This window comes from Calypte anna, chromosome 26 (genome assembly GCF_003957555.1).
Source record: "Calypte anna isolate BGI_N300 chromosome 26, bCalAnn1_v1.p, whole genome shotgun sequence".
Classification (NCBI taxonomy): Eukaryota; Metazoa; Chordata; class Aves; order Apodiformes; family Trochilidae; genus Calypte; species Calypte anna.
Window position 1 is genome coordinate 2,610,455 of NC_044271.1, and position 27,643 is coordinate 2,638,097.

Here is a 27,643-nt window from a genome sequence, read left to right on the forward strand (position 1 = left end):
AGTTTGCTACTAAAAATGAGGTGGGGTGAGGACTGAGGGGGTTTTTTTCCTACTAACTACTAAAAATAAAAACTGTTGTGGTGAAACTCTGACCCATTCCTGCAGAGGCAGTGGGTCACACGTGGAGTCCCCTGATTTTGTGGGAAGTGTTGAGCAGCAGCAGCAGAGCCCAGGCAGAGCTGGGGGATGGGGAGGATGGGGATGCCCTTTGCAGTCTCACTGTACCAAAGCTGCAGACAAACAACCCCAGGGTGATTGATGGGAGGGAAATCTCTGGAGAGGACACAGGGTGCTCATAAACTCCAACCCACTTCAGTGGCCCCAGAGCTGTGCAGAGCATCCCTGTGCTGGCCCTGCCCCACATCCCCAGGTCCCCAAACTCCAGCCACAGCACAGGGACATGGCCACTGCCTCTCACATGTCCCACATCCTTTATTCAAGAGCCTTATTCCAATTTTTATACTCCAGCTGCCCTTTCAGTGCTTTTCCCCACATCATCTCCCCCAGACAATCCCTTCCTACTCCTCACTTCATCCTCACCTGCATTCCAACCACCCCAGCTCACACCTGCCCTCTCCTTCTTCTCCTGTTTATTTATTTATGGTGCTTTGTGAACAAATCTCTTGAGAAATTTAGCTTCAGACCCAAAGCAACAACAATATTGCCCTGCATGAGTAAGTCAGTTCTCACCCCACGCCCACACTGCCCCAGCTATTCCTTTCAGTACCAGCAGCTTCACAGAACCCAGACCTCAGCTTTCATCCACCCAGGCAGATGCTCTGAAAGTGGTGACAGAAACAAAAAAAAGAGGCTGGTGTGCTGGCACCAGAGATTTCTGCTGGGGAGGGAGAGAAAAGTGGTGGCTGGAGGAGGGGGGCACCATGGCCATCCCTTCCTCTCCCAGAGCTGGGACCAGGGCCACAGCCCTGCTCCCTCTGCCAGCTTTAATTCCCATGTCAAAACGCTTTCCCCTCCTCAAACACGGGGAAAAAACCAGCATTTGAAGCCACAAATTCCCCCACTGGAGCTGAGATTTGTGTCAGTCAGCACAGTGATTTCCAGAACAGACTCTTAGAAGCAAAGAAACCCCAGAGCACAGCCCCCACGCCCCCAGATAAGGCTGGGGTTTTATCACTACAATTACATTTATTTATAAAAACCTTTTTTCTGTTCCAAAACCTGGGTAAGCCCATCAGAGCTAACTGGGGCTCAGCCCCTGGAAAAACCTGCCTGTGTTTCACACCTGTGGTGCCACACATCTGTGACTGGCCCAGGTTTCCACTGGGGCAGGGTGAGCATCATCACCCTGCAAACAGAGATGATTTACAGGCAGGGTTTGGGTATGAACTCACTGTTTTGGAACTTGGCAGCTCAAAAAAATTACTCCTCCCTGCTTGGCTTCTGCAAGAGGGATCAGAGGAGGTCGCTGGAGCTCTTCTTGTCATCTCCAAGTGGGTTTTACCTCTGCTCCTCCCAGCACATCTCAGACCAACCTTCTCCTACCTGCCCAGAGCAGGATGGATCCCGAGGTCCTGAGCTGTCCCCACTCAACTGCCAGACATTTGGTGTCACCACAGCTCACACCCCAGCACTAAAACATTTTTCTCTTCAGCAAAAGCAGCAACACCCCCATGGGAGCTGGGGTTTGGGGTGCTGTGCCAGCCCCTCAGAACACAGATATCCCCCCAGCTCCAGCTTTTCCCCCTCTATCACACCCGTGGGGTGCTCAGAGTGAACACCCAGCTGAACTGCAGCCTTCACACCTTGAAAACCAGGAGACACCATGGCAGCCTGGAAAACCAGGACACTCAATCCCCCAGCTGCAGGATGGGGAGGACACACACAGGAACTCACAGGTCCAGAGCCCACCAAGCACAAAGCTGAGCCAGAAAACCCATCCCAGGGCTTGTTCTGCCCTGTCCTGCCTGCAGGAAACTGCCACTGCACAGCATCAGGATTTTGGGGACAGAACACCCAAGGTGATACAGGATGCTCAGAATAAGGTCCCAGCCCCACGTCTCACCAGTCCCACACCAAACTTGCCCCAAGCCCAGCTCCTCTCAGCCTCCACAACGTCAGCATTGCAAAGATGTGAAAAGCACCACGAAGTGCAGCCTCTAAACCAACTCGAAAGCTTCCTCCCAACAGCTACAACACCAAGCCACTTTCCAGAGACCAGCACACAAAACCTGCTGGGTTTTCTAAGTGCAAAGTGGGGAGGGTTGGGTCAGGCAGAGGATGCTCAGGACCCTGGCAGCTCCCAGTTCCACTGTCAGCCTCTGGAGCTGTGCTGTCTGGAAGCTGCTGCACGGTGGCAGGGGGTTGGTAACTTCTTGAAAAGACAAGAGCTTTTCAGTCAGCACATCATCTCCCAACCACACGCTGTGCAGACAGTTTTATGGCTGCAGGAACAGGGCCATGGCTGGATGCTGCCATGTGGGACCTGCAGGGCCACCACTGGGAAACTCTCTGAGCTGCTGCTCCCACCCCTCCTGCTCACCTAAACCTCATGTGGAGCAACAAGGAGGGGAAAAAAGACCCAAAACAATGAGAAACTTAAATCCCAGCCCAGTTCAGCATGGAGCAGCAAGCCTGGTGTTTCAAGGCCACCAGGAGTTGAGAAACTTGGAGGTCCCAGAGATTTGTAAGAAAGGAGTGGAGAAATGTGCTGGCCCAGGACCTGCAGCTGCTGGATGAAGCTGAAGGTCCAGAGCCTTTCAGGGGTTGATGCTGTCCCCTCCCCACCACCACCAGTTCCTCTCCCTGTGCCTCAAAACTCCCCCTGTACAAACTGGGGACTGAAGCTAAAATATTCCCCAATTTCTAACACCAGGAGCCAGGTCTGACTTCAGTGGAGAGCACCCCAAAAGCAAAGGCACAAAGGAAAAGGTGACAGAACCTCCAGAAAAGCCCCATTTGTCCCCAGCAGCTCTCCCACACCAGAGCCAGGGTCTCCATGGCCCCCAGCAGCCTGGCAGGATGAGCTGGGCTTACCTGGACCAAAAAGGATCCTCCCAGGGCAATAAACTCTCCAAGAGGTGGCACTGATGAGCAGCAGAACCAGAGAGATGCAGAGGGAGCCCCTGGGACCTGCCCTGACCAGGGCTCTGCTGCAGCACCCCAGGCTCTTTGGCAAGGGAATGAGCTTTGGACCAGATTCGGGATGAATTGGACCCAAATGGAGATCGGAAACATCTCCAGGTGCTCCTGGAGTTGGGAAGAGGAAAACTTACAGCATCCCATCCATCCCATTGAACCCAGCAAGAGGCAGCATGAGGGGAGAGCTGGGGCTGGAGATGCAGTTTGAGCAAAGCAGCCCCCCAAAAACTGGCAAACAGGGCACCCCCTCCAGCTGCTCCAAAACCCCAAAACCTCCATCGTCTGCAGCTCACCTGCTTCACAGGGTGCACTCCCACCCCACATTTCCCTATCCCCAAAAAAATCCAGAGGGACCTGGGGCACCCAGACCCTCTCCAGTAGGACAGGGAGAGCTGGGACACCCACCTGGGGGGATGCTCAGGGGTCCCCCAGAGAAAAACCCCACATGGGAAGCAGGAGTGATGGTTTGGAGTCCTGACAGGACCTGTCCTTGTCCCTGAGTCCCTCCACTGCATCCTCACGGAGGAGGAGGAGGATGAGGAAGGCACCTGGGAGCCCCAGTCCCACACGTGCTCCACGATCCCATAGCCCAGGTCCCCAAAACCCCCAAGCCCAGGAACAGGCACAAGAGAAGGAAATCCTATTTGCCAGGGCAGACTCAGGCACAAGATCTCAAGAGACTGTCCCCAAGCAAAGGGACATCCCCAGAGAGCAGCCTGGAGGAGCTCAGCCTCTTTGGGGGAAAAAAGAGCAATTTCAAGACATCAGGAGAGCACCTGCCCAGCCTGGAGCACCACACAAGCAAGGAGGAGAGACTGGGTGATGTTTGAAGTGTCTTTAATCCAAAGGACTGAAGAGCAGACTGGGAAGATTAGTATAAGCCAACAGACAAAAATAAAAATTAAAAAAAAAAAATAAAGGGATAAAAACCGTTTGTTGTTTTAAAACAAATTAAAACTCCATACAGTGCCTAAAAGATCACCTAAAAACTACACGTTGCCTTAAAAAAAATGTTTTTCTCTTTCCCCATTCAAACACATTTAACGCAGTGAAAACGTTGTGACAAATAATAACAATAACAATAATAATAATAATAATTATACTTATAATAATTCATGGACTAAAGACTTGAGAACAGCCAGACTGGCAGGAGCCACACACCCAGCTGGGGAGGGCACAGTGCTGGAGTTCTGGCCCCACAACACCCCCAACCACTCCCCCCATGGCCCCTGCTTTTCCCCAGGGGCTGGAGGGAGCATCTTGTACCCCACAAACAGGGGGGGGATGAGGGGGCCACCAACCTCCCGCTCCCCCCTGTCCCCTCCTGAGGTCAGAGCTGGATTCCAGGCTGCAGGGACCGGGAGCATCCCCAGGGACACAACACACACCCCAGGCACAGAGAGACAGACAGACACAGGGATGGGGAGGGGATGAGGGGGGGGGGTTTGGTTGGTTGGGGTTTTTTGTGGTTTTTTTGCTTTAAAAGCAGCAGTTTTCCAGGCCAAACACAATGTCCTGCTGCCAGCCCTGCCACGCACAGCGGGTCGGGGCAGAAGGCAGCTCCCCTTCTTCTCCTTTTTATCTCCCTGTCCCCCCCCGACCCCTTCCCAAGGGCAGAACCCATCTCTAGGCAGCATCCAGGCAGGGAACACACTGTCTGGGTTTCAGCTCTACAGTAGTTGGTGGTTTTTTTTTAAAAAATATTTATACGTTATATATACCCTAAAAAGGTCACCACAGGAATTTCCATGTCTTTGGAAGGAAGGAAGAAAAAACAAAAATCAAAACTGTTTCACAAAAGGGAAAAAAAAACCCAACAAAAGATCCAATTACTGGCGGTGATCACCTAGGGACAAGAAAAGAAATCCCCAAGCCCAACACGTGGATCTGAGGGGGGATCTTACCGCCTGCTCCAGAAAGGTCAGAAACACGGGTGAGTAGCTAAAAATAACTAGTCTGGTATAAATGTCTGAATTCCATGCGCTCGATATAACAGTCTGTCTCTTTTTGTCTTTTTTTTTTTCCTTAAAAAATATATATATATAGTTATTGCTTTCTCGAGGGCCGGCGGGTGGGGAGCACCCTCAGTGGGGGAGGGCGGTGGGCTCGGGGGGGTTTGCTTTCTTCCTCCTCTTCATCAGCAAAGGGTTGGAGGAATCTTCAATTTTCTTGATCTTGATTTGTTCGTAGTCCACACGCATGGTGGCCAAGGCGCTCGTCATCTCCTCCTGTGGGCAGGGACACAGCAGAACCCTCAGCAAAACCCTGCCCAGGCACAGCCCCCAGAACCCCCCCCCGGGACCCCCAGGAGGGTTCATCCCATCCCCACCCCCTGGGAATAAATTGAAGTGGGGACTGAGGGTCCCACCACTCGTTTTTCCAGGAGTTGGGGTATCGGGGTGAGCCCGGATCATCTCGGTTGGCAAAGGGAGACAGGGGAGGGACAGTCCCCAGGTGGCACCCGGGGCACAGATGGGTTCAGAGAACAAGAGGGGGGGGTTTTACCTTCACGTCCTCCCACAGATCCTTCTCCTCTTTCAGCACACGGCTGGTGTGCAGCGGGGTCTGGGGCACCTGCATGGATTGCTGCCAGGGGAGAGGAGGAGAGTGAGCTGGGAGCTGCAGGCTCCATCCCATCCCCATCCTCATCTCATTCCCCATCCCCATCCTCATCCCCCATCCAGATCCTCATCCCCATCCTCATCTCATTCCTCACCCCATCCTCATTCCCCTTCCCCTATCCTCATCCCCCATTCCCATCCTCACCCCCCATCTCATCTCCCATCCTCATCTCATCCCCCATCCCCATCCTCATCCCCCATCCCCTATCCTCATCCTCATCCCCATCTTCATCTTCATCCTCATCCCCCATCCTCTATCCTCATCTCATTCCTCACTCCATCCTCACCCCCCATCCATTCTCATCCTCACCCCCCATCTTCACCCTCATCCCCCATCCCCCACCCCATCCTCATCTCATTCCTCACCCCATCCTCATCCTCATCCCCCATCCCATCCCCATCCCCACCCCCTCACCATGATCCAGGGATGGTTCATGAACTCTGTTATGGTCATGCGTTGGGTCGGGTCGGTTTTCAGCAGGTTGCGGATCAGCTGCTTGACTGGAAGGGTTTACAGGGGGATGGGTGTCAGCTGGGGGGGGGGGCTGTCCCCACACTCAGCCCCAAACCCCCTGCATGTTCCTCTCCTCCCCTCCATGCCCCAGACCTCACCCCATTCAAACCCCTCAGCAGAAGCCTCTCCAGCAAAGAGAAGCTGCTGCCCCACTGAGAAGTGCCCCACAACACATCCCGGTGTTCCCTGGAGCTGCTGGACACAGGGCTGTCCCCAAAAGGACACCTCAGCCTGGGGACAAGTCACCCCAGGGACCACATTTACCTTCTTCTGACACTTCGGACCATTCGGGATTGGGAAACTCGTACTGGCCCATCCGGATCCGTTTCTTCATGCCCGGTGAGATGGCCAGGCCATGGTTGGAGTAGAAGGGGGGGTACCCACACAGCCTGTCCCGGGAGGGGAAGCAGAATCAAGACATCACCCCAAAAACCTCCCCAGCAGCACCCAGGGCAGTGCCAGGAGCAGAGCAGTGGGGAAGATGGGCTCCAAAGCTGCATCTCCCCTGCTTCTGAGCCCTGTGGGTGAAAAAGGGACCCTTGGGACTTACAGAATGTACATGATGACACCGAGGGACCACATGTCACAGGACTTGTCATACTTCTCTGGGCCAAGCACCTCTGGGGCTGGTAAAGAGAGAAAAAAAGTCCAGAACTGAAGTGGCAGCACCAGGCAAGAGCATCCCATAGAACCACCAGAGAAGTGCCTGCAGCTCTGGGATGGGCTGTGTGTGGCCACCACCCAACCTGCCAGCTCTGCCACCCTCCAGCCCCCTCAGCTGGCAAGCTGAGAGCCCCCAGACCCTTACCCACGTAGTAGGGGGTGTAGCACGGGGTGGCCAAGGAGTTGTGCGTGGTGGTTTCCTTAGCAAAGCCAAAATCCGTGAGTTTCAGCACAGCGTTGGGCCTTTTGGAGGTGTACAGGAGGTTTTCGGGCTGTGAGAACAGAGGGAACAAGAAGTGAGCAAGAGCTGGGGCAGCCTCAGCACTGCCCTGGGCTCCAGGGGGCTCAGCACCAGCAGGAGGGGGGGAACTCAGCACCTTCACGTCCCGGTGTGCGATGTTGATCGAGTGGAGGTACTGGATGGCTTCCCCAATGCTCTTCATTATCTCTGAAGCCTCTAAAGCAGAGCAAAAAAACCAAACAATCAAAAAAAAAAACAAAAAACCAAAACAAAACCAACCCAAAACCAGAAAAAAACCCCTACCAAACAAAAAAAAATTAACCCCAAATCAAGAAACCTTTACATGCAAGTTTATCTGCAGGGAAACCAATTGGGAAAGATGCTCCCTGTGGGATGTAGGGGCACGAGGCTTGGTGTTTGGTTGTGTCAACACTTTTCCTGGGCACAGAAGCAGAGGGGATGAGATTCCTGAGACCTATGAGAATCACAGGACTTGGCCTTCATTTTTTGGAGGGGGGCTGGGTGTTTCTGAAGGTTGCTGAAGATGGGATGGGATGGACAACGCAGAGCTGAGAAAACCCTGACCTTGCTCTTGAGTGAGAGAGGAAATCAGGGCCACTCACAGCCTCATCCCTCAGGAGCAAAACCCTGCTGGGGGTTCAAAAGAGGGAAGGGGCTGGACTAGAGGCTTTCCTATGAACAGCAAGAAAGGGTCCAAAGATGAAACCCCAGGTCCCTGTGGATGCCCTACCCCGTTCTGTGAAGGCCTGGTCTCCCCTGTCTTGAATTCTGCTGAAGAGCTCCCCGCCATCCAAGCTGGAAGAGAAGCAGGAGGCATCAGGTGCTGCAGCCCCCATCCCACGCTGGCACAGGCTGTACCCAAACCTCAGATGCTCCACCAGGAGCTGCGCCAGCTCAGCAAGAAACAAACAAACCCCTTGTCCATCCAAGCCTCCTCCAGAAATGAGCAGGGCAGAGGCTTCACGGAGAGGTCGGGTGCGAGTGGACGTGGTCTCCCCACCAGCCCACGGAAAGACATTTACAGTAAAGACAGCAAACGTGGCTGGAAGGTGGTGAGAGCTCTCCCAGCACACCTGACCTGGTTTAGTTCACAAACCAACCACCTCCCCGACACACTAACCCTGTGCAGAAGTGCTGAGTAAAGCCCCAGGTCAGCAGCACCCACACAGGCATGGGACCCACGGGAGGCAGCGAGCTCACACATAAGGTGCTGGAGAAGGAGCATGGAAACCTTGGCACCTTCCCAAGGCAAAGGCTCCTCAGGTATCCTGAGGAACAACTCAGCTCCCAGAGGGATGAGGAGCGAGATCAGGGATAATTCTCCACATGAACAGGGAGGGACATCGGGGATTCCTGCCCCGGGCTCATCTAACTGGAGCAGGAATGGTTTCTGTCTTTCCTGGTGCAAACACCCTGGATGTTCAGTGGACATCTGTGACACAGACCCCACGCAGCTGCTGGGGCAGTGGCTGCAGGAGGGGACACACAAAACTCTGCCTTGTGATGGGCATCAGCCCCAGAGCCTCCCTGAGGGGCAGGGAGCAGTCACTGCCCCACAGCCCTGTCCCCAACCATTCCACTGCTGCCCTTTTCCCCTGGTGAGCAGCACAGACCCTTCCCATCCCCAGCTGCCCGGCACCCCCCTGCTCTCCTCAGAAACCTCTTCCCACACCAGAGCTGCTGCTCCTGGCACCCCCGGCCCTCCCCCGGTGACCTGGGGGCTTGCCAGGGGAGAGAGAGGTTTTGGCAAGGAAGCTGCAGCAAATCACAGCTGCGGTTGGGATGTGGTTTCAATACTTTCCTCTTCATTCCTCCTCCTCCTCCCCGGGCTACAGCAAACACCAACCCCAGCCAGAGCCACTTGGCTGCTGCTGCAAGAGCTGCAGCAGTGTCAGGGGATGCTGGGCTGTGGGCTGCACCTGCAGGGTGCCAGGAACCTGTGGACTACCCCAACTTTCAGTGGCCGAAGCCAGTTTGGTTATGAGCTGTCTGCAGCAAGAACCACAGGCCCAAAGCCTCCTGAGAATGTTCTCAGAATGACTCAGAGCCAGCACAGCTCCCACCCTCCCTCCCTCCGGCACTGCACCTCTCCCCTCCCAGCACTCCCACCCAGCAGCTCACAGGCTGCTTCCCCCCATCTCCCGGGGTTCCCCAGCACCCCAACAGTGGGGCAGGAAGGTGCTGACCCCCGTTTTGCCATCACTCACCACTCCATGACGATGAGCAGACACTTCCTCCCCTGGTAGAGGTTCTCGTAGACGTCCATGATGCGGACGATGTGGGCGCACTGTGATGCCCTCCAGTGCAGCTCCACTTCCCGGCGGGCCTTCGGGCAGTCCTGCAGCATCTGCAGGAAAAAAAGAGACCCTGTCAGCCCCCTCGGGAGAGCCGGAGCCCAGCTGGAGATGGCACCAAGGAGAAAGGCCAAGCGTGGGTGCACCCGGCTGGCAGGATGCTCCAGCGAGCCCTGCGCGATGCCTCCATCCCCATCTAGTGGGAAGAACGGGAAGCCACCCGCTCTCCGAAGCTTCTTGCCCTCCCTCCCGAAGCTGGTTAAAGTTTATCCCGACTTCCTCTCACCTCCCTGCCCTCTGAGATGCCTCCCTGGCACCCAGCCAGCCCGTGCCACCAGCGAACAACTTTCTCCTGCATTTATGAGCACACTGGTACCCACCCCACCGCACCCCTGGGTGCCACCAAGCATCCTATGCCCCCCTCTGCAGCCCCCAGCAGTGCTGCCCACCCACCACCTCCCGTGGGGCTGGCAGGACCCTCCTGCTTTCTGCCCTCTGACTTCAGATGCCACCAGCACCCAGACACGTGTGCCCAGGGAGGGGACAAGGCGACCAGCCAGATGTTCCCTAAATAGCAGCTTTTCTCAGGAGCAGCAGCTCATTAACGAGGCCCTCCCCCTTCCCAGAGACAACTCAGAGTTCCCAGGTGCAGGAAGGATTTGCTCGTCTGCCACGAAGTATTAATTACCATGTTTGTCAGGATAAACAACCAGCCTTAATTATTAGCCTCCTAAATATAGAACAACAACCCTGCCTCTCTTCAGCCTTGTTCATTTTCCTTCCTGTCTCCAGCAGCTCTCAGGGCTGGGCTGGGCACAGCACCCACTGCCCCTGCCCCAGAAGGGGTCTGCACCTCATGGGTGGGGGCACAAGAAATACATCCCACCCCCCCCCACCTCCATGGGCAGGAAAATGCAGGTTTGCTCGTTTTACCCAGACAGAAACCTTCTCCTCACCCCTCTGCCCTCTCCTGGGGCTGCTCAGTGGAGGAGAGCATCCAGCTGGCCAGTGGAGAAGCATCAGCCCCTGGATGCTTTGCTGGAGCAGAAATAGGACCTGGGACCCTCTGCTGCAGAGGAATTTCATGGAAGGAAGGGTTAATGCTTGCTGCAGCCCCAGGAGATGCAGGTTGCCCACTGATAGATGAAATGCTGGCTGATCAGAGTAACAGCAATTTGCATTCCCTCCTCTGACAGCATGTGGCAAAGGACAAATTGGATGCACCCTTCAGGCACCCAGCTCTAACCCCACAGGTGGGTGCTGGTCACCTCTCTGCCAGCTCCTGGGTTCTCCTGTATCCTGAGGAGGAGGAAACCTGTGCCCAGGGATGTGGCTTCTGGAATCAAACCACCTGGAGGCTCAGCAAAGCCCAAACTTTGGTGAGACAAAGCTGAGGCACCCCCTGCACAACCACTCAGCATCATTTGCACCAACAACCTTGGGGCCAAGGGAAGACAGAGCAGGAGGTTGGACAGCCCCCCCCTGCTCCTCTGCTGCTCCGTGACTCTCAAAACCAGATCCTGCCAAAGCCATCAGCAATCTCAGCACGAAGGGGGCTGGAGAAAAGCTAGGTTATTTGCAGCCCCCAGCCTGGCCTGGGGAGCCAGGAAGCTGAAGAGGGGAAAAAAAAAAAAAAAGCAAAATCCAAAAAAACACAAAACACAAAACAATTTGTAATTACGTGCTGGGAAAATGGAGCAGCAGGAAGCACACAGTTAACATCATTCTCCCCAAGACAAACAGGAGATGTACAGAAATATATCTCCAATTTTTAGAGGTCACCCAGAGAGCTTTTAAAGCAGCTTAATTGTATTTCTAATGAATCAGGAGGCAGCAGTCTCCATTACCTGGACCAGCACAGCCCTGACATTTGCTTTTGTACTCGGGCGAGTGAACAGCTGCCACACAGCTGCCCCCCAGCCACCCCCCCTGGGATGGAGAGGCTTGTTAAGAGAATTATTTGGTCTATTTAGGAAATGTTCCTGGTGAAAAGGACATTGGCAGGATGGGGAGCTGAAAGCCAGAAGCAGTGAGGCTGGAAGGCTGCAGGAGGGGGTGCAGGAAGGATGTGGTGATGCCCAAACCCCTTCCTCCTGGTCCAGGCAGGGCAAGGGCAGCACTTCCAGCAGCTTCTCCTCTTCAGGCAGCAGTGAAATGATGGGTGGCTGATGTCCTGGCATCCCAGGCGTTGCTTGGTGATGGGAACTTCACATGGGACATATTTTGGGATGTGTGGTGATGCTGCCCTGATCCCTAATCCAGCCTGTGGCTGCAGCAAGGTTTGTGTTTCTTGGCTTGCAACGAGGAGGCTGGGATGGAAAAAACACCTTGTGTTTTCCTGAGGGTCAGCGAGGGTGAACTGCTCCATCCCACCCCTGCCTGGGGACAATGTCCCCTCCCCACTGACTCCAGAAGCAGAAGATTTTGCAGGCCCAGAGCACAAGCACAGAAAACACTTCACAGAGGAGAGATGGCTGCAGATGGACAGCCCAACCCACTGGAACCGCCTGCCAGCCCAGAGCTGCTCTCAGCTCAGCTTTTCCTTCTCCATTATCCCTCCCCATTCCAAGGGGGCTCCTTGCAGCCCCAGCTCTGGGACACAGAGGGGCAGCAGCTGAGCTGGGCAGGCAGTAACCGGATCCCCACGTTACACAAGTGTCCCTGGGACAGAACACAAGGACAGCACTGTGAAGCCACCACCTCTGGGCAAAACCAGCATCCACAAGCAGAGGGATCACGTGCGTTTCCCTTCACGGGGGTTGGGTGCTTTAAATGTTGGCTTTGCAGGTCTCCAAACCTCCTGTCATCACCAGAGAGGTGTCCCACAGGGGACAACCAGGACAGCTGTGCCACCCTAGAGCCCTGCACAATCCCCATCTCTGCTTCCCATGGGAAAATAGGGAGAGCAAGGGAAGGGTGAATTGCCATGAGGGAGGAAATCCAGGCTCAGCAGCATCTCAGCTCCCCTGGCAGCAGCCTGGCACCTCTGAGATGTCAGCAGGCACCGTCTGCTGCCATCCTGTGCCTTGGCTCAGCACAGCTCCCCCAGGAGCCACTGCATGCTGGCAGAGAAATGAGCAACCTGCAGAGCTGACCACACTCCTCAGCTGCACTAAAACCCTCCAGCTGAGGGCTCCCAAACCATCCCCATCCTGCAGCAGACACCACAGCCCCTTCCCCAGTGTGCTCAGCACCCCTGGGAGCAAAAGATCCCCCTGGGCTCCTGCAGCACCTCTGGGCTTTTCATTAGCTTGGGAAGACAAAACCCTGGGAGCAGCTCCTGAAAGCTCCTCGGGGTTTCTGTTTCACGGCCAGAAACAGGGATGCAAACCCCATGGGCTCCATCCAGCTCTGCTGCTCCCCCCAACACCAAAAACGAGCTGCAGCTGAGATGGAATGGGTTAAGAATTTAAGGCTTGCTCAACACCACATCGAGCTCAGTTCCCCCCAGCATCTCACACCAAGCCCAGTGAAGGTGGGCAGGCAGGAGGCAGGAAGGAAGATGCTGGAGAAAACACAGGGGCTGGAGCTGCTCACGTTCCCTCGCCCACCCGTGTCCTCAGGCACCCCTGATTCAGTCTCTCCTCCTCCCGGGATGATGATTTTCCATGAATCACAGTGGGTCTGCCCAGGAAGCTCCCTCCCTCCCTGGGCAGGGGGTCCCAGCACACCATCCCACTGCTGCTCACCCCAAAACCTGCTGTCCCTCCCTCCCTGAGCTGTGACAACTCCCTCAGACTGGCACAATATCCCTGAAAAAGACCTTGCAAGGGAAAACTTGCCTCCCACGGGCAATTTCCATGAAAACTGAGGCTCAGGCACACAGCAGCACCCGAGCTGCTCCATTTCCCCTCTTTGCTCTGCCTCCCCTCTCCCCCCGGCTGCTCCAGCTGCTCTTGCAGGAGGGTATTTTTATTTCTCTGTGTATTTTGATCACCCCTGATTCCCCTCAGCTCCCAGCAGAGCAGCACACCCTGCACGCCTTGCCCAGGCAGCAAACACCCCCCTGACAATCCCTGCAACACGACCTGGGGGATGTGCCCATGGCCCAGGCTGCCCCCAGGAACTCCCCTCAGGCCCCGGCTGGGTTAAAATAAACTCTTATTAAGTTGCAATAAAAATAAATGCACGGTGCAGAGGGGCAAGCTGTCAGCCTCCTGTGCTGGCAGCAGGGAGCAGAGCAGAACTTGTCCTGCCTGGACCCAAAGCTCTGGGTTCCCCTGAGGAGACCAGCAAGGAGCATTTTTCCCTAATAAAGCAAAAAAACCTTTTTCTTTACAAAAGATTTGCCTCTTCTAAGCTTTCCGTGCCAACTGCTTAACACGTTCATGCTTTGCATGTGCTGTTCCCCCCCTCACAGCACCAGGAGGGCAAAGTCTCACCATGGGTTTTTTTGCCTGGAGAAAGCCAGAGAGGAGAGGGAGAGGGAGAGGAAAAGGGAGAAAGAGAGGGAGAGGGAGAGGGAGAGGGAGAGGGAGAGGGAGAGGGAGAGGAAAAGGGAGAAAGAGAGGGAGAGGGAAAGCGAGAGGGAGAGGGAGAGGACGAGGTGCTCAGGGAAGGAGCTGCACCAGGGGGGGGTTATTTAGAAGGGTGGCTGCTGCTCCCTGATGGAGGTGGCTCCACAAGAGCCTCCTGGTGTGCAGGGCAGAGGACAGAGCAGAGGCCACCAGAGGCCAGGCAGATGCTGAGGCTTTGGCCACCGGGCAAGGCACGAGCAGAGCCAGCTCATGTGGAGCATCAGTGGCCACGAACTAAAGGTCACCCTGCAGCCTCACCTCCCTTCAGGGAAGACGGAGAGATTGGAAAAAACCATCCCAGCGAGAGAGAATTAATCCCATGAGAGCCACAGAGGAGGAGCAATGCTGAGGACATGATGCAGGCTGAGCAAACACAAACTGACAGACGTCGTCGCGTTCTCCAAGTGAATTATCCGTGTGCTGGGAGGAAGAGCCAGAGCCCTCAGGGAGAGCACAGGGAAAGAGTTCCCAGGTCCTGGCAGAGCCAAGCAAGCAGCCAGGCACTGAGGGTGTGAGGGGTGAGCTAAAAGCCCCCCAGGAACAGGCTGAGGGGAGCAGATGTTGGAGAGGGCGGCTCGGTCCTGACCTGCGGGCGATTTTGCAACGCGGGTGGGAGGATGGAAAGGGGGCAGGGGAAGAGGTGGCTATTGCACAAGGACACCCACTTGCCCAACCCACCGTGCCCTGTGTGCTGCCACCTCCCCTGCCCGCAGCTCCCACGGGGGGTCTGTGCCCACCAGGAGATGCTTGGGACCCCCCATCCTTCAGCACAACCCCCCCCCCCCTTTTCCCCAGGGCATCTGCTGAGTATTTCCTCACCCCCTGACAGATGCAGCAGCTATTCAGCCTTTTCAGGCTGCAACAAAAGCCTCTCCAGGCACACAAAGGAGAAGAGCAGAAGAGAGGCCCGGGCTTAAGCAAGAGCCACCTGCCAGGGGCCCGTGTCCCCTCCACAGGCAATCGGGGCACTGCCCCCCAGCCAGCCCCCCACTGCAGAACCCCATAACCAGCAGCTCAACTATTCCTGGATTTCAAGAAGATGAAGCTCCATCCAAAGCAGTTATCCCAGGAGCAGCACCCTGGGTGCTGAGGGAAAGGCCACCAACACAGGTGGGGACATCAGGGACAAAGGGGACAGGGAGGGGACCGGGAGGCAGCGGGCAGGATGAGGGCTGAAAATTCATGGGGAAAAAGTCAAAGCAGGTGAATGGCAACAAGGAGGCAGCACGAAGCATCCCCACTGACTCAGGGCACGAGCAGCAGGCTGGAGCTGCTGGCTGATGTGAAGAGCAATTATTTCCAGCTTCACATTCATCTGAGGAAAGCAAAATTAGGGGCCTGTTGACAGGGCTGTGGCTGGAGAGTCTGCTCCACACACAACCCCTTCACTGCAGCCTCCTGGCAAAGTCTGGGGGCCGGGAGCATCTCCTCCTCTCTAAGCCCTCGCCCAGCCCCATCCCTCACCAGATTTCCTACAGGAGCTGCTGAGGAGGTGACCAGAAAAGGGCACATTTGTGCTTTTATGATAGGAAGCAGCTGATATTGGTTAATACCCAAGTAAATACACCAAAGTAAAGCATTAACTCGGTGCTGACCTATGTCCTTTGCACTTCCCTCCTGCAGGCACAGCTTGACCAGCTGGCATCACCACCCTGGCACCTCGGCACATCAGACAGAGGCACCTCGGCCCCTGCCATGCAGCCCACGGGCACAAAGCATCTTTTTGGGTCCCTTGCTCCATCAGCCTCCCAGCAATCCTGGGGACAACCTGCCTGACCTCCCCGTTACCTCCAACCCTGTGGGCAGCTCAGGGGATGGAAGGAGGATTCCCCACACCTCCAGCCAAGAACTGCTTCTATTTTTACAACCATTCCTTGCTTTTAAGCTGGAAGTGATACAGGGGAGAGGCTCAGCCCGCCCAGCCCCACCCCTGCAAGTGGAGGAGCCACGAAGCTGTGCCAGAAGCCCCACAAACACCCAACGCTTCCCGGCACCCCCTGGGCTCATGCTCTGCCCAAAAATGAAGTTTTTCTGGGCTCAGCCCATGGGCAGGACCTGCCATGGGACAAGAGGAGCAGAGCTGCCACCAGCCCGGTGCTGCTGCTTTTACACAGAACTCACAGCGGTGGAAATAAATTGATGCTAAAATGGATATATTCAAAGCAAAAAAAACCCCAACAAACAAAAACCAACAATAAAAGCAAACCAAGACACAAAGGCACATGGAGGCCAACCCCTCCCAGAACACCATTCCCCCCCGGCAGGGGAAGCAGCATGGCCTTGGGACACATTTCTTCCCCCAGTGCCAAGCCTGAGCAGGGTTTCACTGACGTGCCCGGGGAGCTTGGTGACGCCAGAACATTTTGCACCCTTCTGCCCTCTCCTCGGCTGTTTGCTCAGCAGAGCTGCACCCTCATCACAGGCTCTGTCACCAGCAGCCCCCAGCAAACACCTCCCCGGAGATGAGACCAGAGATGCACACCCAGCTGTGGTACCCCAGCTCAGCGCAGGAGGTGACAAGTCCCCTGACACGGGTGACAGCTCTGCCTTGCCCCGGTGACACTCGCAGGGCTGCAGGGAGCAGCATCCCCAGCAGCCAGGACATGGGAGAGCTCAGAGACTCCCAAGTTGTGTGCCCCCAAAAAGGGGACAGCATCACCCACACAGGGCACCATGACCAAAACTGTTTGGGGGCTGCCAGGGCCATAGAACCGGGGCTGTGGCTTTTCCAGGGCAAGACAAACACCTCCCGCCCTGGGTGGCCTCTGCTTTTGTCGACAGTGGGGTTTGTTTTGTGCAGGGCAAGGCCAGGACGGGAGCGAGCCGGGGATTTCGTAACCCGGCTTTGTCTGCGCTCGGCGAGGCAGGGGCCCCCCGGCCACCAAACCCCCCCATTCCCCCCCCTCCTCCTCCTCCCAGAGCTGCTTCCTCCACCTCTCTCTCCCCACAACCGCTGCAAAACCTCCAGCTCTGCTGCGAGGGGGATGCAGGAGCCGGGGGGATGCACAGAGCCCAGGGACAGGGGGATGCAGGAGCCCATGGACAGGGGGGGATGCACGGAGCCCAGGAACAGGGGGATGCACAGAGCCCACCTCCCCAGCAAGGCAGATAGTGCAGGGGGGGTATTGCACCCCACAGGGTGATTCAGAGCAGTTCAGGGGTACACATCACCCCCCAAGCAGAGCTGGTGCCTGCAGACACCCTGCCCCAGCACCACAGGCTGCTCTCCTCCTCTTCCTCCCATCATAAAGCACCTTGAACACCCAACAGGACCTGCAGAAGAGCTGGTGGGACCCCCCCCAATTGCAGTGAACCCAAGCAACTCTCCAGACTCGAGATCCAACACCTATGGCTGCACACTCCCATTTTATACCACACAGAAGTATTTCAGGGGAAATCCTGGACCTTCAAGCAAGAAAGGCTGAGAGCCTCAGAGTGCTCTTCCTCCACTCGCCCCTCTGCACCAACCATCCTGAGACTCCTTCAGCTGTGAGGAAAACACAGTTGTGCTTCTATTTAGGGAAAAAAAAAAAAAAAGCTCTTCTTTGCATCCTGCTGGCACCTCATTAAAGCTCCCAGTGGCTATTATTAGCCCCTTCCAGGCTTTCAGCAGCCCCAGGAGCCTCCACAGCACCTGCTGGCAGCAGCTCCAGAACCCGGGGGGGTTTGGTGAAGCCTGGATGGAGCCCAGACTCCCAGCATCCCAGCCAGCACCATCACCTCCAGCCCACTCAGGCAGCAAGTGTGCCCATCTCATCACCTGGAGGTACACACCTCCAAAAAACACCATCAGAAGGGAAACCTGCACCAGTGTGGTGTCACTGGGAGGGGACAGTGTTTGCCTGTTAGCTTAGAATGGAAAGGGGGTAAAAGGATAAATGCAAGGACATTTAAACAAACTAATAGAAAAAAAAAAACCCAACCCTGCTGCTGCTTCCCCAGCTGGCCATGGCAGGCAGCCCCAAACCCAGCCTTTAAAAACAAACCTTGGTGCCAGGCAGCCTTCCAGGCACAGCTCATCCCAGGGCTTGGGGTGGGCAGGGGAAAGCTGGTCAGAGGGTTCAGGTTTGGATGAATTTAAGCTTTTCCAATCCCACTTATTGAGGAAAAGGGCTTAGGGGCAGGGGGGCACAGAGCAGACAGTAAAACCTTTGTGCAGCTCAGCTGCCTGGCTCTGACAGCCCCCTGGTTCCCTTTGCAGCAGACTGGGACACACTGGGAAGCAGCAGAGCTGGCATTGCCACCAACCTACAGAGCCTGGAGCAATGCCCCAGGTCAGCAGAGCCTCCATGGCCTTAGGAGGGAAAGCAAGTCCCCGACATCCCCCCCTTCACAGCATGGTCCCATCTCTGCTGTAATTAAGTTTCAAGGCTGCTGGGAGGGTTTGGATTGGAGATGGGTCCAAGTTCCAGGTGTTCATCCCTGGTTAGGAGCTCAGCCACTAAAAGCCTCGAGGCACTGCCACCATGTCCCAGCCAAACCCAGTGCCATTCCTGGTTGTTTCACTGCTGTCTCTGAGGAGAGAGAAACATGAAAGGGATGTTTTGGGAAAAGCCAGAGGTGCCTGACCTGCCCAAGCCCAGGCTGCAGTTCCTCCAGGTGAAGCCCAAAGACAGGAATATCAGCCCAAAAGCACTGGATGCTGAGGCACATGATCATCATCACCTCCTTCAACTCCTCCAGACCCTGGTGGAGGGCACAAGCCACAGACCAGCTCCAAAGCTCCCAGGAAGCAGCTCCAGCTCCAACCCTCCCACCCCACAGGCGCTGGAGCTGCTGCTCAGCACCATGCACAGAGCAGACTTTAATCCACTCATCATCTCCTCAGCATCTTACTCACCCAGGCTTCACCCACCCAGCATTTGCATCTCTAACAACACGCACCCAAGGTTGGGCTGATCATCTCCTCATGGAGCTGGGGAACTGGAGCACCAGGACACTTCCAAACCTCTCTTCCCCAGACTTTGAGCACCTCCCTGCTGGATCCCACCACTTCTGGAGCACCTCGTGTCCTGGCTGAGAGCTGTTTATCAGCAGCTCTTCCTTATGATAAAAGGTACTGGGAGCTTCAGCCCCAGAGTGGAATAAGCAGAGTGGGAGAGAGAGGAGATGGAGACATCAGCAATCCAACACAAGCACAAAGCCCCCTGCCCCAGGAAGGGCACTGATCCTTGCAGGGACAGCACTGAGGACACAAGGAAAAGGAGCAGTGAGCCACTTGTGCAAGAGTTTACTCAGCCCAGTGCAACGGGCAGCAGGGTTGTGAAATGGCTGAAGAGGAAGAATCCCAGCAGAGCCTGGAGGGGACAGGGCAGGCAGGAGGAGGCTGCTGGAGGCAAATGTGCCTCCCACAGCCTGGATGTGTCTGCAAGCAGCGGGTATGGGAGCTGCAGGAGCCAGCACTGGGGGGTGGCTGGTACCTGGGTACCTGCAGTGGAGCTGCCTGCCAGCTCAGCCCCTGCCTTTTTGCTAAAAAATAAATAAAATAATAAAAAAATACATTTCTGATACACTTCTGTTTAAGAACATTAACTGTTCTTACACACTGAGCTGGTAGATGCAGTGAGGCTGTTACCACTACTGAAAATAAAAATCACATCCCCGTTCCCAGAGCAGCTCCCTCCCACCTTTTATTTTTATTTACTAATTCTTTTTAAAGCAGGCTGAGGTTAACACGTGTACTTTCTGGCTGGTTTGGATGGGACTGTGTGTGCTTCTCCCCCCAGCCCAGCTGAGCTGCCTGGAATACCATCCCCATCTCCCAGCAGCCACCCCTTGGACCTGGCTCCCCCCTCCTGGCACCTTGGGGTGTGAGGAGCTGCAGCTTCTGGAATTGCAGACTGAGGGGACCCACTGCCAAATTTCCACAGCAGCCCAGCTCATGTTCCAGCCACGCTTCCCTGAAAACACACACATCTGGCAGGAGCCTCTCCAGAGCCTGCCCCAGCTCAGTGCTGTGCACCAGGAGCTCCAGGAGGGCAGCAGAGCAGCTCAGCAGATGCTCCCGAAGTTCATCAGGAGCTTGGAGGAAACAAATGGATCCTTCCATCCCTCCCAAACCTACAGCCCAAAGCATAGGATATCTCACAAGAGGAGAGTGGCAAAGTCCCAGCCTGGCACCCCAGGAACATTCAGATCCAGGCTTGTGTTTTGAACTTTATCTCTGGTTCAGGCTGCAGCTCCCTGGACAGCCAAGCACAGAATCACCCTGACGCCAACAGCTTCAATAATCCCATTACACAGGATGTCAAAGGATGTGCCAGTCACACTGTGCTCACCTGCCCTCCCCACTGGGACAGGGTGCTTTGTCACAGCAAAGCCACATTCCAGCCTAAGGCCCTACCCCAGGGGAAGATGCTGTCACCCTCCTGGCAGCACCAGACCACAGACAGAGCCACAGCAAGTGCTCTGTCTGCTCCTAGCAGCACTCAGAGAGGAGCAGCACCAGGACCCCCCTCCTGTGACCCCCCTCCTGATGGCAGGTACTGTCCCACCACCCCCTGGATGACTTTTTGGTGGCTCACAGCATCTCAGCACAACTCATTTTTAGGTCCTTTCAGGTCAGGGGGATGTTCCAGCAGCACTCACGGACTTGCTGCCTTCAGCCCCTTCCTGAGGCCACGAAGAAAACACTGAGTTAATGCAAGCATTAAACCTGCTGGTTGCTGTAATCCCTGCCCCAAATTGGGAAGATCTTAAAAGGCTCAAACCTTTGAAACAATTCAGCCACGAGGTATGAAGAAACAACAGCTTGAAAGGCTGCTGAAACTCCCTGTATTCAGACTTATTGTCCTGTGCCCTGCTCTGACCCCCGGTGCTGCTCCCCATCATCCTCAGCTGAGGACATCAGCCCTCCCCAGAACCAACCTCCAGGCACTGGTCACACACACAGTCCTCGTGCTGGCCAGAGCTGAAATAAAAATGTATTTTACCATCCTGCAGCCACGAAACACGAGGGGCATCAAGCAGAGGGGGTGAGGGGCCCTTCCAGCAGGACGTGGGGCTCGGGGGCTTTTAAAATCCTGTGTCCACATCACTGTCAGACCACGATGCTCAGCAGCTCTGGACACTGCTGAAGAGCTGTCCCACTACCAGTGACCCAGAGACAGAGGTTCCCTGGGAAAGGGCAGGCAGAGCCGTGTTCCCCATCAGCCTCAGGAAATGCTGGGAGGATCACCCTGATCCTCACGGCTCCAGCTCCTCGGAAACCAGGCTACAAGCTCAGCCGGGTCCTGCAAACCCTCTCCCAGATCCTGCCCGACCCTCGCTGCCCAGAGCCCTGCCCAGGGAGGGGAGAGGAGCGGCAGAGCCCGGGGCAGCCTCGGGGGCTCCCTGGAAGCATCCGGACAAACTCGGATCCCCCGGAGCTGCCGAGGCAGCGGGGAGGAGGGGAGGGGACCCACGCGTTATTCTTGGAAACCCGGAGGTGAGGTCATGCTGCCTGAATGCTGCAACTTGAGGCCAGGCACCGGGGCCGGTTGTGCTTGGAGAGCAGCCCGACTTCTGCAGCAAGGGCCGGCCAGGGGCTGGGAAGCTGTAGATGTTGGGAGCTGGCAGGGGAAAGGGTTTGTTCAGGAGAGAGGTTTCTTTTTTTCACTCCCATTCCCCCTCCCCTCACAGTTTCTCAGCAGACAGTGCAAAGCCAAGCAAAGGGATGGGGGTTTAAAAGCAGCATTGAAGCTTTTGCTGCAAAACCCTAAGGAACACCCTGGTGTGGGGCATAGGAACCCACCAGGAAAGCTCAGGAGATGCCAAACCTGGAGCCACACTGCTCCCCGTGCCACAGGGACTGCAAAACAACTGCTTCCAACCCAGCCACCCCCCCAAATGCCTCCCAGGAATCAACACTGTCCTGCAAACCCCTCCATTGCCTCTCTGGAGTTCACCCACCCTGGTGAGCTGCAGCCATTCTGGAGGTTTCTGGGAAGAAAAAAGTCCCCAACTTGCTCTTTTTTGCTTCCTAGGCAGAAACTTCACCTAAGCCCAGCAGCAGCTCAGTGTGGATGACAAAATGAAGCTTTCCACCTGGCTGTATTTGGCCAGTCAATCACACACATCCAGGATGGATTCTTCTCCTGCAGGATGGCTGCCCATGAGGGTTTATCTCAGGAACCAGCTCAGTTCCTATGCCCAGTCCTGGTTCTGAGGAGCTGTGAGACCTCAGCAGACCACTGCACCTCAGTTCCCCACCTCTGAAGATGTGGGAATCTTCTTTTGCACAACCTCTGACTGATGGGATTAGATTATCTTGAAGAGGAAGGAGCCTGGCACTTCCTGAGCACACACCACAGCAAAACCCAAGCCCTCGTTCCCAGATGCTCTCAGTCCATCTCAGTCATTGGTTTGACTGCTCAGAACACGTCGTGTCTTTAGAAGAAGAGATGAAGGCAAATTCTGAACTGTTTAAACCAACTCAGACCCCGAGTCGACAAACTCCTTTGGTCAATGAGATAATAAAACCACTGTCTTGGAAAAGTCCCAGTGATGTCACTACACTTTCCACAGCTTTTCCACCATGACTAGCACAGAAGGCTAGAGGAAAGGCTGGTTATATAAAAAGAGAATTAAAAAAAATAAAAAACAAAAATATCCCCCACTGAGAGAGAAGCAGAAGTACAGGAGACACAGAGTTGTTTCCCAGGAGTCCAGAATCTTCATTCAACCCAACACTTGGGGGTTACTTTTCCAGCTGAATTTTTTTGAGAGAGAATGCTTTGTCCTCCAAGGAAGCTCCAGGAAACCAGGGGAAACAAGGGGCTTTTCCTCTCTAAAAGTCCCTGAGAAGAACCTCAGCCACCGTGGCAGAGAGAACACAAACACATCCACAGGCTGCTCACTTATCAGCTACCAGGCAGCTGCTCTCTTGCCACAACAGGCATCTTACAAGAATAATGAACCACAAAAGCACTGCCCTCCTTCCTCCTCCACCAGAGGAACCTTCACTCAGAGATGAGCTGATGGGGCTGAGAGTGTTTCACAAACACACCCCAAAGCACCAAGGATGCTCCAGTGAGGGGCCAGGTTGCAGGCAGCCTCCCCAGCCTTGTGAAGCTTTTCCAAGCTCACCAGAGTCCAGCTGAGGGTTTCCTGCTTAGGAGCTGGGATTAGGAGGGAGGTTTGTTACTTTGCTTTAAAGGAAACCTGCTCCACAAAGATCTCCATCCAGCAACACCTGTGACAGAGAAAGAAACTTGCCACCCACCAGTATTCAGCCCCACTGGTTCAAGGGTGATTTCCTGGCCCAGTTAAGAGACCCAGTCATATACACTCCCCCAGTATCTTGCCTAAAGATTAGTCTTAAAAGTGGAATTTGCAGCAGGCTCTCGCAGCCCCACTAATGCCAACAGCCTGACCACAACCAAGAACACCAAGTCAGGTCAGTAGTGACCTACATCCAGCAGGCCTTGCAGAAATGACAAGCTTAATTTTGCCTAATAATAAATCACACCAAGGTACAAGGAAGAAAGTGGTAAGAAACCAACCAGACCTCACATTTCAGTTCCATTCATCACCTCTCTGCAGGCTTCACATTCCCACCCTGCCATAAATCCCTGAGCATCAAGCAAGGGCAAGTCATGGGTGACTGGGAGCACTGGTGGCCTGTCTCCCACCAGATGATGCAGGGATGTTACACTTCAGGTATTGCTCAATACCAAAAAGTAAAATAAAACTGGGGTTGGGAAAGTAGCAAAATAAACAATGATCTATCCGGAAGAAGAGTATCTCCTGCTTTCACCTAGGCACTTCACTGCAAGTAAAAACATCCATCAGCTGGCACACATTTTATTTAATGATGTGTCTCTGCCATGGAAGGAGGAGAAAATTGGCTGTAATGTTTTCACTGCTGCTGGAATGGTGTCTCCAAGCTCACACCCTCCCAGAGCACTGAAAAGTTCACTTTAGCAAACTGACTCTCAGCAAAACCCCAACCTAAATGCATCTCTCTGGTGAAAAAGAGGTTTAACAACATAATAGATGCTCAGGATCCAAGAGGAAGCACAACATAAGCAGAAGATGCTGTTAGCATCAGAGACAGACACAGTTGTTTCCCCTCCAGTGGAGGATTGCATTATTCTACAAGATTTTGGAACAGCAAATGTAAGGAGTAATGTTCCACATGGAAAGGTTTGCTACACAACCAGAGCAGGCAGCACAGCAAGACTTCAGCTGTGCCTTCTGGCCGTGGGCCATCAGGATGCTTTTAAGCATCATCTGAAACATGACAACTCCCTGCAATCACTTCTGTGGATCCTGCTTTAGGTCATCTTTCCACACTGATGCAGCCCATGAGTAATCCGGATCCAAATCCCTCTCCCCAGGTCTCCAAGAGAGCTCTTACCCCGGCTGAGTACCGGATGGGATGAAGTCAGGGGGCTGTCACCTCACTCCAAATATAACAGCCAAGTAACCCCAGCCTGCTCACACTCACCAGGCCAAGCTGGGTACCCACCAGATCATCCCAGAGCCCAAAGTCCCAGCGTAGCAGTTTTTAAGGGGCTGGAAGGAGTCACTTACAGTAGCAGCTGTGCTGCTCTTTGAGCTGCATCCAACCACTCAGCTGAGCTGCTCCCCCCGAGCAGGGAGGTGTGAAGAGGCCGGGGCAGGGGACAGGCAACCAATGCTTTTCCAAACTGGAGATTGATCCCAGAACATTCCTCAGTCTCCCCAGGTGCTCCATAGCACCCTCCTACACCACAGCTCCTCTGCTCCAAGATGCTTTCCAGCAGCATCAAGGAAGAAACCTGAAGAGTGGCAATAAATCCTGACCCCATCTGCTGCACCCTGCTCTGCCGGGGGCAGGGTAATGGCCCCAACCAAGCCACCCGTGCTGGGGCAGGGAGGAACCACCAGCCCTGGGTCTCCTCTGCCATCCTTCCCCTTTCAGGGCTGCAAAGGGGAAGTGCTGGGATCTGCACCTGAAAGACTTGAGTCAGCTGCAGAAGTGAGAAGGAGCCTGCCTGTCAAAACACAAGAGGATTTTTGCTGATTTTCAACCAAAGGAGACAACAATCCACATTGTCACGGAGCACAGCTCGGTGCTGCTCACCAGAAATGCCTGCACTTCCAAAGGAAAATCAAATTTTAATTGTTCAGCCCTAAACCACTGGGGTTCAGCGCTGTCCCTGGCAGCCCCCACCACCCCATGCCTCCAAAGCCATTTGTTCATTCATTCGTTCAGGTTTGGAATCCCAGATACCACCAGATGGGAAAACAAAAGGGGTGGGGGTTACGGATTTGGGGGGTAGGGGAGGGGGGGGCTTGAAGCTTTCACCGTTCTCAGGGTAACGCTGAGGGTTTGAACAGCTCATGTGTGGGCACAAATTGCAGGGATGGTGGAGAACACGGAGCTCCCACCGAGCAGCCTGCCTGTCCCCAGCGTGTCCTGAAGCCACTCAAACTTCCCAAAGTCCCTCCAGCAGGGACACACACTCCCCTCTCTGCTCAGAAAACAAGGAAACCCTGGCATCACCCGGCGTGTGCTATAAAACACCTCGGCAGCTACTATTTAGCTACGACTTCTTTCAGACAGAAGCAATTCGCCGACAAGGGGTGAACCTAACACTGAAATATTCCCTGCTGGAAGCCGGGGGACAACCGCTGCTCGGTGTCACATGGGAGAGCTGGGACAGAGCTGCCACCAAACAGGGACACGCCAGCAGCTGCCAGCGTTCAGGCGAAGTGCTCCCAGCAGCTCCAGGCAAGGAACCCCCCCAGTTTGAGGGGGTTGCGACCCCCGCGAGGTGACAGCAGCCAGGCTGGGGGGCTCCTTTCCACTCCAGACCCTCCCCCCGGTGTGCTACAGAGATGTCATTTCGCTTTGTTTGCCATTAGAAAGCCGGAAAGCCTCATCTCGCTGCTCTTAGTAAGGAAAAAAAAATACATTAAAGCATGGCGGGGCGGAGGGGCGGCAGCCGGCTCCATTGTCCCGGCCGCTCTCACCGCTGTCGCTGCCCATGTCCCCGTCCCGTCCCCCCGGGACCCCTCCCCAAGCAGACAGACGTCTTCCATCACTGTCAGCTCCCGGCTCCTCCGGCCCCTTCCGCGGCGGGGCGGGGGCAGCCCGGAGGCACCCGCCTGCCCGTCCGGTCCCCGTGTCCCTTGTGTGTGTGTCTGTGTGTGTCTGTGTGTCCCCACACCCCGTCCCCGGGGCAGCCCCGTCGGGGAAGGGCTGAGCCCCCTCCTCACCTTGAGAGCGAACTTCTCCCCGCTCTTCTTACTGAAGATCTCCAAAACTTTCCCGTTGATCCCCAGCCCCAACACTTGCGTGGTGACCTTGTAGTCGTCCGTGATGGCATTCTTCCGGATCTGCAGGCCGCCCTTCCCCGGGAACGGCGGCGGCCCGTGGGGAGGGGGAGCTGCGGGCGGCGGGGGCGGCGGCGGCGGCTGGGGGGGGCTGGGAAACCCGGCGGGCGGCGGGGGAGCCCCGGAGAGCATGGCGGGCGGCGGGCGGGCCGAGCCGGGCGGGATCCGGGACAGGATCCGGGACGGGCTCCGGGATGGGCGGGCAGCCGGTGGAAGCCCTCGGAGGCAGCGGGATGAGCCGGGGAGGGGAGGATGGGGAAAGGGAGAGGGGGAAAGGGAGGGGGGGGTGAAGCACCACCGCCGCCGCCCCCCGCCGGTGAGCCCCGGCCCCGAGAAGAGCGATCGATCGCTCCGGTGTGGCGGCTCCACCTCCTCCTCCTCCTCCCGGCACGGCCCGGCTCTGATGTCAGCGGCTCGGACGGCCCCGGCCGCCGGGGGAGGGACGGGGCGGGGCGGGTACCGGGCCTGCGCCCGCCGGGACGGCCCCGTTCTGCCTCCGGGGGCCCCGAGCTCCGGAGGGGGGCAGAGAGGGGCTGAATGTGCTGGGAAGGGGCTGCGGGACACAGCGGGCGAACTCCGGGCTCGGGACTCAGCCGCCCGCCCCCCAAACCTCCTGCCAGCCCTCTGTAGGGAAACTCACGGTGGGATGGCAACAGGTCGTGGAGGTCCCGGTGCCACCCGGTTAGGGCGTCTGGGGTCACCCTGGTGCCCCAAAGCATCTCTGACGTTGCAGAACTGACCAGTGCCCAGAAACCTCGTTATCCCACTGCTCCATCTGTAACCAATTCCCAGGATCATCATAGCATAGAATCCCAGACTGCTCTGGGTGGGAAGGGACCCTAAAGATCATCTAATCCCACACCCCTGCCACGGGCAGGGACACCTCCCACCAGCTCCAAGCTCCATCCAACCCCTTCAACACTGCCAGGGATGGACACCCTCACGAAGTATTTCTTCCTTATGCCTGACCTAAGTCACAAGTCTTTCAGCTAAAAAACATTCCACCTTTTCCTGTCACTCCAGGCCCTTGTCCAAAGTCCCTCCCCAGATTTCCTGGAGCCTCTCCAGATCCTGGAAGGTGCTCTAAGGTCTCCCTGGAGCCTTCTCTTCTCCAGGCCAGAGATGTAAACACAATCACAAGCACGCAGAGCATCAGGGCAAAGGCAGGGGATGAGAACCCAGTCCAAAACCAACAAAGGCCGTCCTGATGGTAACAAATTAAACCCTATTTCCATGTTCAGTCCAGAACCCAATAAAGACACTGATGAAGCAAGAGACAAGGGATCCATGCCAAGGTGTGATGTGCCATGGAGCTGCCCAGCATCCAGCAAAAGATGATGAACATTTCTTCAAATGGAGTTCAATGGGAA

General features: G+C 55.7%; 1 protein-coding gene across 2 annotated transcripts; it reads right to left on the reverse strand.

The window, feature by feature from the left end:
* Positions 1-4,038: 4,038 nt before the first annotated feature.
* MAPKAPK2 (MAPK activated protein kinase 2) lies at positions 4,039-26,582 on the reverse strand. 2 transcript variants are annotated; one of them, XM_030465381.1, is made up of 10 exons: positions 26,157-26,582; positions 9,367-9,506; positions 7,890-7,954; positions 7,275-7,354; positions 7,043-7,169; positions 6,785-6,860; positions 6,499-6,623; positions 6,136-6,221; positions 5,605-5,685; positions 4,039-5,327 (listed from the first exon to the last, which is right to left on the reverse strand). In XM_030465381.1, the coding sequence occupies exons 1-10, from the start codon at positions 26,403-26,405 to the stop codon at positions 5,184-5,186; spliced, it is 1,173 nt and encodes a 390-aa protein (XP_030321241.1). In that variant the 5' UTR covers positions 26,406-26,582; the 3' UTR covers positions 4,039-5,183. The 2 variants fall into 2 exon arrangements, with proteins under 2 accessions (XP_030321241.1, XP_030321242.1); XM_030465382.1 differs by lacking the exon at positions 26,157-26,582 and adding an exon at positions 20,903-20,947.
* Positions 26,583-27,643: the final 1,061 nt, after the last annotated feature.

What these genes read in the sequence shown, in the direction of transcription:
- MAPKAPK2 (XM_030465381.1), bottom strand. Translation starts at nt 26,405, where the DNA reads ATGCTCTCCGGGGCTCCCCCGCCGCCCGCCGGGTTTCCCAGCCCCCCC. An exon ending in CTACACCCCCTACTACGTGG is followed by an intron (nt 6,861 to 7,042) that starts GTAAGGGTCTGG and finishes TCTCTTTACCAG; the next exon opens with CCCCAGAGGTGCTTGGCCCA. An exon ending in GGTGTCATCATGTACATTCT is followed by an intron (nt 6,624 to 6,784) that starts GTAAGTCCCAAG and finishes CTCCCGGGACAG; the next exon opens with GCTGTGTGGGTACCCCCCCT.